The sequence below is a fragment of the Acinonyx jubatus genome, chromosome A1 (genome assembly GCF_027475565.1).
Source record: "Acinonyx jubatus isolate Ajub_Pintada_27869175 chromosome A1, VMU_Ajub_asm_v1.0, whole genome shotgun sequence".
Taxonomy (NCBI): Eukaryota; Metazoa; Chordata; class Mammalia; order Carnivora; family Felidae; genus Acinonyx; species Acinonyx jubatus.
In genome coordinates this window covers 12237072-12252070 of record NC_069380.1, presented here as the reverse complement: position 1 = coordinate 12252070, position 14999 = coordinate 12237072, and the positions used below count along the sequence as shown (strand labels likewise).

General features: G+C 39.6%; 1 protein-coding gene across 8 annotated transcripts in view; it reads left to right on the top strand.

Moving 5' to 3' along the window:
* STARD13 (StAR related lipid transfer domain containing 13) overlaps positions 1-14999 on the top strand; it is a 537950-nt gene that overhangs the window by 341117 nt on the left and 181834 nt on the right. For 2 of the 8 annotated variants that reach the window (XM_027064666.2, XM_015070991.3), the window contains exon 1: positions 10441-13657. The exons of 4 other annotated variants lie outside the window; for them this stretch is intronic. In XM_027064666.2, coding sequence (XP_026920467.1) covers positions 13489-13657 — 169 coding nt within the window. In that variant the 5' untranslated portion in view covers positions 10441-13488. Of the gene's footprint in view, positions 1-10437; positions 13658-14999 lie in introns of those variants that run through there. 2 more of the 8 variants (XM_015070990.3, XM_053214208.1) reach the window with 2 other exon arrangements.

Genomic DNA, 14999 nt, shown 5'->3' with positions numbered 1-14999 from the left:
TCTTCAAAAATTATAAAATGCTAAACAAATGAACAATTTCATTATCATCATGAGTATTGTCTTTCTGGAGTTACACTAAGAGAATTGTACCGAATAACATTAATATAGCTTAATACAAGCATTTATTCCACTTAGAGTATCAAAGAACAACGCTTGGCTGTTCACGGAGTCATAAAATACTCACCAAAGAAAATTCTAGGCATCCACCTTTTTGGTACATATAATGCTGGTGATTTCATGGAACCATAAACTTGTAGTTTTGAAAGGACTTTCTTCACTAACCTATGGCATTTCCGGTATGGTTGAGGGCACTGAAATCGAAAGCCTCTCGGGATGAGAACTCTGAGCTGTTGAAGGCAACCATTCTATCGTTGTGCTTTGAACTTGATTCAAAAGTCTCACTCGTATTTTGGATCAGAACCTACAAGATGAGGATGGGGAAGAAGGCACTAACCTTACAGTGTGCTAGTCACATACATGATCTGATTCAATCCCCATGAGAGCTTTATGAGGCCTAACCTCAGTTTTATAGATGAGAAAACAGAGGTGTGGAAAAATGAATGAATTTTTATTTGCCCAAGCTTATATAGTTAATAAATAGCAGAGCCTGACTTTGAACACACGTTGACTTGACTTTAAAGCCACAGTTCTGTGTGTTCTAGAACTATACCTTAGAGTCATTTAAAAAAGTCTTGGATAGTTACAGCATATTTTGAAAATCCAATAACATCTAAAAGTCTATGCTCTAGAAAAATAAAGGTACGCACAAAATTTTGTAAACAATTCCAGAATTTAGGTGGCTCATAGATCATAGGTTAATAAACCCAGTCTGTTATGTTCATTGGTTAGAACAGGAGCTTCACTAGGACACTGATCGTTATTTGTTTTATTCATTGCTGCCTTCCCAGCACTAAGAATATTGCCTGGCAAAAAGTAGGAGTTCAAAAAACAGTTGTTGAATAAAAGTGATTCCAAATGCCTGTGCCCATTCACCTAACTATTGAGAGCGGCGTGGTAAAAATATGGTATGGAGAGGTTGCTTCTGTGCAAAATTTAGAACCACAGAATGACTTCCCAACCCTGACCACAGGGGACCCAAGAGATACTAAAAAGGACCTCCTGGGTCCAGATCTGAGTCATTATGGGCCAAGTCTGTTTTGTTTTGTTTTGCTTTTTAACATTAAATTCATTTTCTCTTCCCCCACTCTCAGAAAAGGATAATGCCTTTAAAAGTTTCTTTTTAAATTAGAATTTGAAATACACTAGTATTTCAATTGGCACAGCACTTCTGAGTCAATTTTCAGGAAGTATTTGGATAAAAAGTATATGGAACACATTGTCCAAATGTTTCCTGGTGTCACCACTATATTATTTAAATGGATTTTTCTCATTGTTGGGAGTTAAGAACTTTAGTATGCTTAAAACTGAACTAAAAATCCATTCTTAGAAAACAGCTGTAAGGATATAACATGTTATGTATCCCAGGTTTTATTTTTATTTTTATTTTTTTTAGATTTTTTTTTTCTTAATGTTTATTTGTTTTTGAGATGGGTCAGGGGCCAAGAGAGAGGAAGACCCAGAATCGGAAGCAGGCTCCAGGCTCCAAGCTGTCAGCATGGAGCCTGACACAGGGCTTGAACTCAAGAACCTCGAAATCATGACCTGAGTTGAAGTAGGATGTTAGCCAACTGAGCCACCCAGGCGCCCCTCTGTTCCCAGGTTTTAAACCCAAGAATAGCTGAGAAGATCCTTTCACATATCTAGAGATTGGGTCTTGTGCAGTTGACAGTTCTTAGTGCTCTCAGTGCATCTTTCCCCAAAAAGTGACATTCAAGAAGTGATACAAAGTCCTCTTTCAACTAGTCATTTTTTTTTTCTTGGTTTAAACGCTAATCCAGTTGAAGCAAAGGATGGGAACAGAATGATTATCATATATACTTGGCCTGCTTGTTTATATGTATATACATATAAAGCGTGTAGATAAGGAAAGGGGCACCTTAAGCGACTCAGAACCTTACACAATAAGTGGTAGATCTGGGACATTATTTGGTATTTTGCAACAGGAGACTAACAGGATGGAAGTGCTATCCTGAGAAGCTAAGTGTTCTGTGATGCTCAGGTGGTACTCAGATAGGCAAGAGTGGACACAGAGACACAAGCTGGACTGTCAGAGTCATCTAGGCTCGGGGGCTGGTCCCTACACAGTGGAGGAAGTAACTCAAGAAGGAATGGATGTGAGAAGCATTTTGAAAATGGAATCCATACACTTCTCCCCCCCCCCCGCTCTGTTTCTCTCTCCCTGTCTCTTTCTTTCTCTTTCTCTTTCTCTTTCTCTTTCTCTTTCTCTTTCTCTTTCTCTCTTTCTCTTTCTCTTTCTCTTAATCTTTCTCTTATTTTGAACACTGGGGTTTTGCCTAATACCGTGTTAGGCACTAAGGAAGTTCAAGCTGTGTTAGACCATATCTATCATTTTTGTGCAGATTTATCTCCTGTCTTATATCTGTGAGACACAGAAGCAGTTGGAAATAAACTGAGGCCGAGGTCCTTCTCCACACCTCCTGACATGATTCACTGGGTAATGATTATCAGATGATTATCACTGGATAATGATCCCCTCATTATATAAAAAAAATAATTAATCATATGACAGAATATTTGGAAAATGGAAATTTAAAAGACATCACCCATAATTCCACCATCCTAAAAATGGACACAATTGTGTTTTTGATGTGTTTTCTTCTAATCTTTTTTTTTACCATGCATTTAAGTAATTAATTAATTTTATTTATTTTTTTTACAAAATGTAATTGTAGTAGATACTGCACCATTTTGTGCTCCTCATTTTCCAAATGCAACAACAAACACTGATTGATTAACAGAATGCTATGGGACTGGGTTTTCTAAGGTAATCCAAATTGAGAAAGAAACCAAGACCAAGAATAGTCCTTGACATCCCCTGAGTTAGAGAATGAGAGAAAGAAGCTCATCAAAGGCTAAGAGCAGCTTTTGGTATTCTCTATCCTTCTGTGTAGCAAACACATTTTTGGTATTTTGTGTTTTCCCGTGATTGATTAGTGTGAGTCATCTTGGTGGAGCGCCATAAAGACAAGGTAACCACGCCCAGCTATGTATGGTGTGCGTGGTCTGTTTAAACAGGTCTGTGTCTTAGGAGGCAGTGTGATTATGATTATGCTCTCAGAGGTTGGCCAGAGGCCACTGCAGGCTTCAATAAACATCAAGCTCTAAAGAAATAGTCAAATGAGAAATCTCAAGACAGTCTCTATAGATCTATAAACACACATATATTCTAGAACAAAAAGGAACTCCTCCAGAAAGGCTGTGTGAAACAGACATAATAGCCAAGCAATACCTTTTTCTTCCCTTAACTCAAAGAAGCACCCATGGGTGTAGGTTTGGAAACCTGATTTGTCTTTAAAAGTTGCATTGTACTGGGGCACCTGACTGGGTTAAGCATCTGACTTTGGCTCAGGTCATGATCTCACGGTCCTGAGTTCGAGCCCCATGTCGGGCTCATGCTGACAGCTCAGAGCCTGGAGCCTGCTTCCCATTCTGTTTCCCTCTCTCTCTGCCCCTCCCCCACTCATGCTCTGTCTCTCTCTCTCAAAAATAAATAAACATTAAAAAAATTTTTTTTAAGTACCACTGTACTGATTTTGAAAGCTGGTTAGGCAAAGGATAGCTTGTTGTCACAATGCCAGAGTACCATTTGATGGGTAGATAGATTCAGGACTTCCTACACATGTTGTCCCTATGAACCCTTCTGGCAGACCTCTCTTACTTCTGCCCAAGCCTATAAATCCTGAATTCAGTTTGCCTTCTTAGTTCTTTACCATTATTCACCATAGTGAATTCACCTTCTTCTAAAAAGTTGAGTACTTCTAGGAAATAGCTGTAGCTGAAAAGTATCCCCCCACTTTAGAGCTTTGGTGGGGAAATGGGAGAATGACTCATGTAGAACATTTAGGGGAGGGGTGTCTGCTCCCAAGTTGAGTCTTAGTATCTGGGAGGTCTCTGTAACATGATGATTTGAAATACTAATTCTTCTTATTAACTAGAGGGAGCATCACATAGGAAAGTATTAATGTATTTTTTTTCTTTTTTTCTTTTTCATGACCACGTTTTTCTTGATATTGTCTTCACCTTAATCTCACCCAGATATGTATCCGTTCAGGCTCAGCACTGCGTTTCCTGCTGTGCAGAATGAATTTGGTCCTGTTCTGATCTGGCTACTCTGCTCCTACAGTCGCCTCTTCACACTCTGTTATATGATCAAGTCCGGTGGTTGTAACTGTCCTCAGCTTTTGCCATGATAAATCATACTGTGGAAAAGAGGGACAGTCCCTCTTTGTACCACTCTGTCCATCTTTGTACCACTGGTGCCTAGCACTGTGCCTGGCATGAACTATGCACTAGAAATATTTGACTAGGAAAGGGTGAAAGAAAGGTACTGTGGCACATGTTAATTAGTGGCTTTGTCTCTATTTATGAGAAACAAGATGCCACCAAAAAATCAGTTTTTCATTATAGCAGAATCACCTTTGGTCAAGTCATTCCTCCCAACCCAAAAGTGGAATCTCCCCTTATTGTCCAGCCATAAACCATGAAATGTGTCTTCCCCATCACCTCAAAGTTCCACTGATACTGGTTTCTAGGGTTCTAGAAAGCTATCTTGGTACCTTCTCAATTTTGTAGTGTTTCTTTCTTTGTAGGATGTGTTTTAATGCTGTTACTCCTCCTGATACTTGCCATTCTTTAAAGTATAGATTAATGGTCTTGTATTAGGAGTAAGGAGAAAAAACATTCTATCATATTCTTAGTGTACTGAGCTAAATATATCCAAGAACTTATATTAGTTTAAATATATAAGAAATGCAATTGCATTATGAATCCCACACTCTTATTCTTCCAGTTTGTGGGCCATGATTATTTACAAACCTTTCTTAGTGCCCAACTGTTGCATGACACCAGATGGGAAGCAATTATATAGAGAATGGAGACTGGTTCCAGAGCAACAGGTCAGCATACAATCTAAATAATGGTGTACCTTTCATTGGGCAATATCAGATATTTACAAAACAAGTAATGTGGAGAATCAATAAAGGATTTTCCAAAGGGCTCATCATAGGATTTCTTTAATGAGCAAGCTTCCTTTTTATATTCAAATTATAATTTGAGTCAACATTGAAAAATATATTCACTTGTTTAAGATAGGGACAGAGTTTATAGAATCTAATCTGATGTAAATGAGGATAAATTTCTAAGTGCAGACAAATCCCACCTAAGAGACTGAAAGATCCCATCCAGTAATAGAGGCAATCCATAAAGAAAGAAAAGAACAGAAACACCAAAAATGAGCAATTACCATTATTTTCAAGTAGGGCAAAAACACATAGGTTCTAGAAAATACCAGACAGTAAGTTGATTAAAGTTTCCACCAAAACTCTTGAAAGAATTATTAAAAGATATTTATCAGCATGAAGAAGCAGAGGTGGTTGGTAACCTAGATGCAGCATGGGTCCATGAAGAACAATCAGCCCCATGTTGTTTGCCTTGTAATTGAAGGCACAGCAGGTGTTCAGGCTGACTCAAAGCTCAGGAAGATAGCTTTTCTTTCTTTCTTTCTTTTTTAAATGGCTTTCAGCCTCTCTCTGTGAGGGGGCAAGGATTGCTCATCCCTCCAGGCTCCCTAATATTCCCAAGAAACCTTAAACTGCCCTCGGTTTGATGGTCAAAGCATATACTTTTGCCACTAACCAACAAAGTGAAATACATACATTTAAGTCCTCCCTCCTCCCCCACCCCGGAGAATAACACCTTGAATTATCTACTGTCCAATCCTTATCCAATCCAAATGTTGTAGTAACAACAGCAAAATTTATGATGATTGCCTCAAAAATATGCATCCATTCCTGTAGACATTGTAGACATTCCAGATCTTTGGAAAATTCAAATTATCATTTGTTCGATTACTTATTTAATCATTTATTAAACCAATTGCTATTGATTTCCCACTATGTGCCAGGCCTTGTGAAAGGCACTGAGTGTAGAATGTGAATGGAATAGACACGGTTCAGTCATGAAAATCTGCTGGGGGCAAAAGGCAATGTGTGAGTTAATGAACAAATAAATATGTGATTATAAATTTATTTTTTTAATTCTTTTAATGTTTATTTTTTGAGAGAGAGAAACAGAGTGCAAGAAGGGGAGGGGCGGAGAGAGAGAGAGAGAGAGGGAGACACAGAGTCTGAAGCAGGCTCCAGGCTCTGAGCTGTCAGCATAGAGCCCAATGTGGGGATAGAACCCACAAACCACGAGATCACGACCTGAGCTGAAATCGGATGCTTAACCAATTGAGCCACACAGGGGTCCCTGTGGTTATAGATTTAGAAGGTGCTATAGAGATAAATGGAGTGTTGCTTCTGCTTAGGTAAAGCAAACAGGGATGGCTTGCCTGAGATATACCAGTTAAATTGATACTTGAAATCTGAAAAGGAGCCAGGGATGGAAGGACTCCATGAAGAGAATCCAGGCTAAGGGGTAGCATGTGTGGAAAGAGGATTCTGAGGTAGCAAAGTGGAGGAGGCTGGGTGATGAGGTGGGAGTGGTAAGCAGGGAGTAGATTGTGCAAGACCTTGTGGGCCAGGTAATGAGTTTGGGTTTTGTTCTAGGTGGAATGGAAAACTTTTGATGTATTTTAAGTAGGGAAGTGATATTGTTTAGTGCATAGTTTAGATGATCACAGTGAAGAGCATACTTATATCATGTTTCCTGGAGGCCCTCATAGAAGCTACTTTTCCGAAATAGTGCTTGTTATTTTACTATTATTGGCATTGAAGGAGGCAGGTAAGATATTATGAGCTCAACTTTGTTACCAGATCCAGTATCATTGAAGATGCTAATTCTTTATGAGGGCCTTTTATTTATGAGAAAAGTTTTCTTGGGGGGGTCTCAATATCTGTTGATCTGTGTTTATCTTGAATCACCTTTTTGTTTTTATCTTATGGGTATGCTGGGTTTTGTAATTGATCTTATTTTCCTTTTGCTTTGTCACATAGGAATCTTCAGCCACCTCCTACAAATGTACAGAATTGTGTGGCTTATAGTTCTGTAAACTGATTTCAGCCTTAGCTTCATTATTTTCCTACACTTACTTTACCTTTTTCCAAACTCACTTAACTATTCATTTTATGCTTTAAAAATATAGGTATTTTTGTCAGCTGCATCAACGAACAAGGTAGAATTAAATAGTTGGAGGAGAAAATCCGGAACTGAAAATATCTCAATAATTCCAATAAGTTGAAAGACCTGTTCTTTAGTTTGAAAGGTCATTTGTTAAATACAGAATAGAGAACACTCATTTAGCAGCACATTTTGTGAAGATACATAAATACCACAAGGCTTAAGCACTTAGATTGGCTGTAAAACAGAATCTGTGACATAACACTTAACATTGGTGTAATGGTGAATCTCTTCTATCTTCCCTGGCAGACTCTCCCTTGAGAGCAGAAACCACATGTAATCACCTTTGTGGCTTCCATACTTATTACAGTGCTGTACAAGCATTCAGTCCATACTGAATTAATGATTGAGTAAATATAGATTAAAAAAATCCAACATCCCGTATCTTAAACTGGATCAGCAGAAATACAATGCCTTGAATGGAGGAGGTATTCACATATTGTATCATGAGCTACTGTGCTTGACTGTTTCTAGAGCTCTAAGTTTAGGGTGGGAGCCATATTCTTAAAGAGATACTGACAGACTGGACTCAATCTAAAAGATAGCAATTGAGCCAGTGGATGGAAATTATAAGGAAAAACTTTCTTAAACAGTTTGTCGTCCTCAGTGAAATAAAAACACTTCATATATGTGGGTAGAGTATTACTTAATTGATCTGTATAGTAGTTGGGTGGTTGGATTAGAAGATATTTAATATCCTTTCCAAATCCAAGATGTAAAAACTTTATGCCAATAGGAGTTGCAATGAATAAGTGGATTCCATATTTGTATGTAACAAGCTAATCTAATTAATGTGCCACATAATGACTATTTACAGGTATTAACATGACTGTTCATACTAAATATTTTTGCATTAGTCATGAAAATGTTTCTGAAGGCAATAGGTTTTGACAGGGTGAAAAAAGAGTAAATCACACAGTTCCAAATCTTTGAAACAACTTAGCAAAGTGAAAGAATTTTGGTTTGGCTGGAATGGATGGGTGTAGGCAATGAGCCCAGGACAAGTCAGACCAGATCGCTTGCCATATGAACCGGGGCTGACGGTTGGGTCCCCAGGGGATGGCATAAGGGCAGTGCATGTGCTCTTGGAGACCCATAGAGGCAAAGTCAACCAAAGACAGTAGGGAGGGCTGAGAGACAAAATAAAGCAAACCTATTACCACCCCCAAGTCCAGCAACAGGAGCTGGACTCTAAATGGGGGAGACATGGTCTGTAGCTGGTAAAGCTGAATCAGAAGAGAATCCGCTCTGAAACTTTTCATGGAGGGCCCTGGTCATGGCTATGAATGTTAGTTTCACTGGCTTGCCTGCATTGGTCAATGGGCATGTGGTGCATGCATGTTGGGAAGGCTTATTGGCACAGGGTTGGACACAGGCTCCACGAATCAATTGGTGGAAATCCTCAAAGTGAGCTTCAGAACCCACAGGAAGGCTCTGCCATTAACCCACAACGTTTGGATTCAAGTAATCTCAAACGCAGCTTTGCAAATCGGTTCTGCTTTTTTCCGCCTACCACTTGTATCTCAAACATTTCCCTGCTTGGCAGGACTACCTTGGCTCCCTCTGAACAGGCTGATGAGGAAGCTGGAATGCATGTGAAGGAGGAAAAGGAGTAGTAGACAGATGAAAGCACGGGAGTCATTCCTGGCTTCTGTAAAATCACACCTAGCTTTCTTCTATGTGTACCTAAGATTCCACTGAGCACTACTCTAGGATCATCTACCGAAAGACTTGGTACCAAAAGTTTTGTTTAGAGGTCAAGTTTCAGAATTTTGACTGTATTTGGAGCATTTGCATTGGGAAGAAATTCCCTAGAAAAGGTAAGACCATATGCAGAGTTAGCCTTGAGGATGAACAGAAAGCAGAGGGCAAAGAGCCTACCCTGCAAAAGGAATGTGCTTTTTAAACAAAAAGACAGTCAAGCTGCTTCTGCACTTTAGGATTAGGGTGGGAGTGGGTGGGTCTCCAGTTCTTAGCTTTGGGTTGCTCCAAAGAGGGCCCATGGTTCTCACTGGTTAATTAAAAGCTCTGGGCTGTGTAGTTTGCTCTCTAGATACCTAGATCTCAACCACTACAACAGTTTAGCCAATCCAATTTAGCCAATCCTATGCAGTTGACCTTTGAACAACAAGGGGGTTAGGGCACCAACCCCTATGCAGTCTGCATATAACTTGGCTCCCTGAAAACTTAACCACTAGTACCAACTTGACCTGAAGTTTTATTGGTACTACAGAGTCAATTAACACATATTTAGTATATGTATTATATATGTACTGTATTCTCACAATAATCTCAAAATTCTTTAAAAATTTTTTCAGTATATCTAGGCTTTGTTGTTTTTCTGCAAGTTTTTTAAGTTGTTGCAAGTCTCCAAATTTTTCCCAATATATTTATTGAAAAATATCTGCATGGGAGTAGACCTGCGCAAATAAATATGCGGTATCTAAGGGTCAACTGTATTTTCATTTAAGCGTTCCGGTATCACATGAAATTATACAGGATTAAGATGATTTTCAGTATATCCCTCTAAAATTTTTTCCTCTATCCAGTGTCCCCAGCACCCTCTCAGTGCCACAATTTTCCTTTCCCTGTCCCTTGTGTGTGATAGTGGAAAGAGTTAAAATATCATCAGCTTGGAGATAGACAGTGGCTCTACACTTGGTTGCTGTATGACCTGGGACATCTCTTCATCCTTGGGAGTCTTAGGTTCCTGTTCTACAAAATAGAAGACCACAGACATTAATTAAAGACATGCCTGGTACATACAAGGAGCTCAACACTGTTAGCTCCTCCCACTTCCCCCTTCCCCTGTTCATTGCTCTCTTTGGGTCTCTCAGTATTCATCTGTTTATTCCAACCCCGAAATAGTCTAAGTGAAGATTGCTCTTGACCAAATTAGGAAAGAGGAAAAGAGGTGAAAACTAAAAACTAGCACCATCCATTTTCCTCATTTTTATTTATTTATTTTTAAAGTTTATTTTATTTATTTTGAGAGAGAGAGAGAGAAGGGGAAGGGCAGAGAGAGAGGGAGAGAGAGAGAATCCCAAGCAGATTCCATGCTGACAGCACAGAGCTTGACGTGGGGCTCAAAATCATGAACCTTGAGATCATGACCTGAGCCGAAATCAAGAGTTGGACGCTCAACCAACTGAGCCACCCACGCACCCATTTTCTCCATTTTTAAAAGGAATTAGAAAGGAAGGAATTCAGCATTAGTCTTGAAAGATACACTTGGGTGTTCAGCACTTTCTCCTTCTCTCTGATTTCTTTGGACCTCTCTCACTCACCAGTAAAGACAAAGAATTCTCTCAACTAGTTGAATGGAGACAGTATCAGCCCAAGGAAGATTATTAGCAATTTCTCACTTTTACATTTACAACAAACAGAAAGAGCTGCCCACCCAGTGGTAATTATTTGATCACTAGGACTAAATAATAAAAATATTCATCAAAAGGGTGTGGATTTCATAGCAATACATTAGCATAAAACAAGGCATTAACGGTGCTAATAAGAAAAGTGTTACTTAGCTGCTTTAAATATGGTATTTTGAACATTTGAAATGACAAAAACATGGTGAGCAGTCACATGGATTTATAGCTACTACTTGAACCATAAAATCAAACTTGTCATGATAGAGAAGACAGAAATGCTGATATGTAATCCTTCATAGATCCCCTTATTAAAACTTAAACTGATTTTTAGAAAAATTAGGCTTTCTTCTAAGTTGTCTTTGTTTTAATCAGGGAATCAAAATTCCTTTTTTTCCTTAATTTACATTTAATTCTTGTCCTTCATTGCCAATCTCTTATGAAATACTATGTTTCATGTTGTTGCATCTGTTTACATATATATCAAAGAATACATGTTTATGATCTTGATGTTTTCAGAAAAAAACACCTTGGGACTTTCAGTGTAGAATGGAGGCACTGTGATTTTTTTTTTTTTTAATACTAAACTGGGCATGATACACTGCAGTGCTTCTCAGAGAGGCTCATTCCATTTATTTTTAAAATGTAGCCAAGTCAATAATGAACTACCAGCCTGGCATTGGGAATGGCCAATCTTTAAGTGTTATTCACAGCTATAAAACAAGTAGATTTTATTTCCAGCCTTTACCTTCCCCTTGCTTAGCTTTTGGAACCTATCCCAAGTTGCTAAGTTCATGGTCTTTCCCTCTCCATTCTCCTTCCATTCTCTCCCAGTGAAAAAGTGATAACTGCTAGTTGTCTGGCTTGAACACATGTTTAATGGCACTGATGTCCCTAATGGTGGCCTATCAAAACAAAAGCACGTGCACAAAGTAGCTGGCATTGACCTCTCCATCAGAGGGCATCCAGAGCTGGACCTGAGCTTGGATTCTGATGTGATTTGAATTTAATTCAATTAAATTACAGGATCTAATACTGAAGTGTAATGCTAAACCTGTCTACCATTACTGCCCATGCTTTTGGCATACCAGGGCCACTAGACCTTAGATCCCTTTCACCTTCCACAAAAGATGCCCTGGAATAGCAAAACTCTGATCAAACCCTAAATAAGAATGGAAAGGGAACAAAATAATCCATTGAGATCTTTCCTCTTCTACTGTGATGCGATTGAAACCCTAATGCTTGGCTACTCTTGCATAGCTATCGGAAGAGGCTCACAATTGCCATGAGAGAGTGTATATTCTACTGTAGGCTCTGTTCATTTACGTAGTAGGATAGTCATGCGAGGTGAGCTGCCACTGGTCAGAATCAGGCCAGCAAAAATTCCCACAGGGAAGAGCATTAGGGCTGACCACCGTTAGCCACAGTAACAAGAATTGGGGTCCTAAGTTGAGTCCTGTTAAACTTTTGAGAGTTTTTTCATCATTAAGACTATAAATCACAGGCCAGGCTGTTTCAGTTTCAGCCAGCCAAATGTAAGAACAACTTGGCCATATGCTTCTTTTTCAAAGAACTTTATTCATTTAGCCCCAGGCTCAGAATTCAACAATGTTTTCTATGGACTTTTTCTCTTCACATCAAATAATATTAAAGCGGAAAAATATGGGGGAAAATTCTAATTACTCCCATATGTATACTTGGAAATGGCCAAATGGAATTATTCACAGTTTCCTTAAACACATACTCTGATTCCTGATCTCCACACGTGTGGGCATAGACCCTAGTGCAAAGACCTCCTCAGGCTCTGTTTGTCAGAATCACACTCATTTTTTTAAAGCCCACCCAAATGTCTTCTCTGTGTGCCCCGCTACGATCACCCCAGTCGAAAATAATATCGCTCCCCCAACATTGTCTTTGTGTCTTTTTTGAGACACCTCTTACGTAAGGTTTGTGAAAGCCTTAAGCTTTTGCGTAACTTCTCTTCTGGTCCTTAAATCTGGGACAGCTTGGCAGCATAAATCTGAATCTTTCCAGTGATGCGTGGCAGTGTCTTAAATGTGATCGGTTCTTCATGACTATTTTGCTTCTTGGCGATTAACTATTGGGGGTGTCGAAAAATTAAAGGGAAATAGATACTTAACAAATATGTGTATGCCCTTTGCCTCTCCCAGTCATCTGTGAGAGCTCTCAGCCTCCCACTGCAGAAGGTCAGGAGTCTGTAGTGTATTTACTCTGGGTGTTAAAGCACTTGAAAGTTTATTTTTCACTGGAAGAGCTTTATTTGATTCATTCTTTGTAAGGAAGGGTGCTAGCATACTCAGCTGTTGATGCTTATTTGGAGTAGTTTTTCATTGGAGACGTTTATCACACCCATTTGTTACCTGTCTGCAGCTGCCTTTGGAGAAAGCAAACGTGCTTTCTGTAACTTTTACAGCCTCCAAGGAAATCTATGCCCAGGGCTCAGTTTTCTTCTACTGCCTTTTCTTCCACCTTTCTCTTTTTAACTCGTTTAGTGAGCGCTGCTTCCTGGCGTTTAGTCAGCTCTGAGGCACCGCAAACGCTGGCATTTGCCTTCAGCACCGTGGGGGGATCAGAGCTGCTGGAACTGCCCATCTAGGGGGCTGGGGACTGACTGCTTACGGTCCCGTTCTCCTTTCTTCTTCTGATTGGCTGCTCGAGGTCACGTGAAGGCCGGGGGTTGGAATTCTGAGTTGCGGCTTTTGGCACTCCTTCTTCTTTTTAAAAATCGCCTGGTGTGTGGAGCTCCGCCGGGCTTGGTGCCTCGCTCCCTTACTGAGACTGGAGACAGCCGGGAACAGCCACAGGGCAGACTGAGGTGGCAAAAGGGAAATCTGCCGAGATGTTCAGTCAGGGACCCAGGACCCCAGCTTCAGGCTGCTACTATCTAAATTCCATGACACCTGAGGGCCAGGAGATGTACTTGCGATTTGATCAGACTGCGAGGCGCTCTCCTTACAGGATGAGCCGGATTCTAGCACGCCATCAGCTAGTGACTAAAATTCAACAAGGTGAGTGGCCGGTAGAGGAAGGCTGTTGCTAATTCTGATTTCTGTTGGCTCGATTTCATGCTAACCCAGTTTTTTACATTGTTGTTTTCACTTTACAATACATGGATTTCTATGCCACGCTGCACCTAACTTTTAGAAATAACTTTAGGCAGCAGTTTTAAACAAACAGTGACAGCGCTTAGCTGCCACATAACTCAACTTCAAGTGCCCGGAAAACTTCACGGTAGGACGGTGAATCCTGCATTTCCAAAATTTATGTGCGTCTACACAATAAATGAGGCAGGTTTACTCGGTGTGTGTTTTGGGAGCTTTTCTGCCGCTTCCTCACACTGTGTCACATTTAAAACTTGGACATTTGTTTATTTCACTGGAGGGAGGGTAGAGAGGGGGGACTCACTTGTACCCCGCCCAGATTCTTTATAACATTGTTAGCCACAGGGGAAAGTTAGAATTCTATTCTTAAGGCCACTGGGCTGACAACCGGACTCGCATTCTCTATTTGTATGTTTATGTCAGTAGTCTCTGATTTGTTGGTACTGTTTTTCTGGTGAAGGGTAAAGGTGTCTGCTAAGTTCAAAACAAAGCTTGTGACATGCGCTTGGAAGCAGTAGCTTCCTAAGCCCAGAGGAAAGGATATTGATTACAAGCCGCTAGATGTTCCTTTTTATTCTCTACAAAAAAAATTAATAAATAAAAATTAAAAAATAGGTCAACAGCCTGGACATCACTAAAACTCCTCATTCTCCAAAAATAGTTAAAACATGCTTCTCATCTTAGGGTTGGTCTGTAGAAGCTCGAAAATGAACATTCCTAAGAGACTCCTAACTGGTGCTCATTTAAAAGACACACACATACACCCACATCATCACAATAAGTTTATGAAGTTTATGACCACGCCCCTCCTGGGCTAAACAAAAACAAAAACACAAAACAAGAAACCCAATAACTAAATTATTATATTGGTGATATGAAATTTACCAGGAATTTCTAGAGCCATTATACAAACACAATTTCCACTTAAATAAATGAGTTTAAGATTTTATTGAATTTTAGAAGGGAAGTTGGGGTTTGTAATCGTGAAAATCTTATTGTAATGTTTCCAAAAGGAACAATATGTATTCTAGCGAGTAGCAGTTGATGAGATTGTTTCCTTGGAAATTAGGATTTGTTTGTAAAGGTTCAGGAACTGGTTATGTGTGAAGGATACTGGTCCTACATACCAGTCTGATTTCAGGAAGGATATTATGTCATTCCATAAACTCTGTGTGCAGGTCTTGATTGAATAGAAACAAAAGTAATTATTTCCCTGTGGCTTGATTTAAAAATACATTAGTCTTAGAAT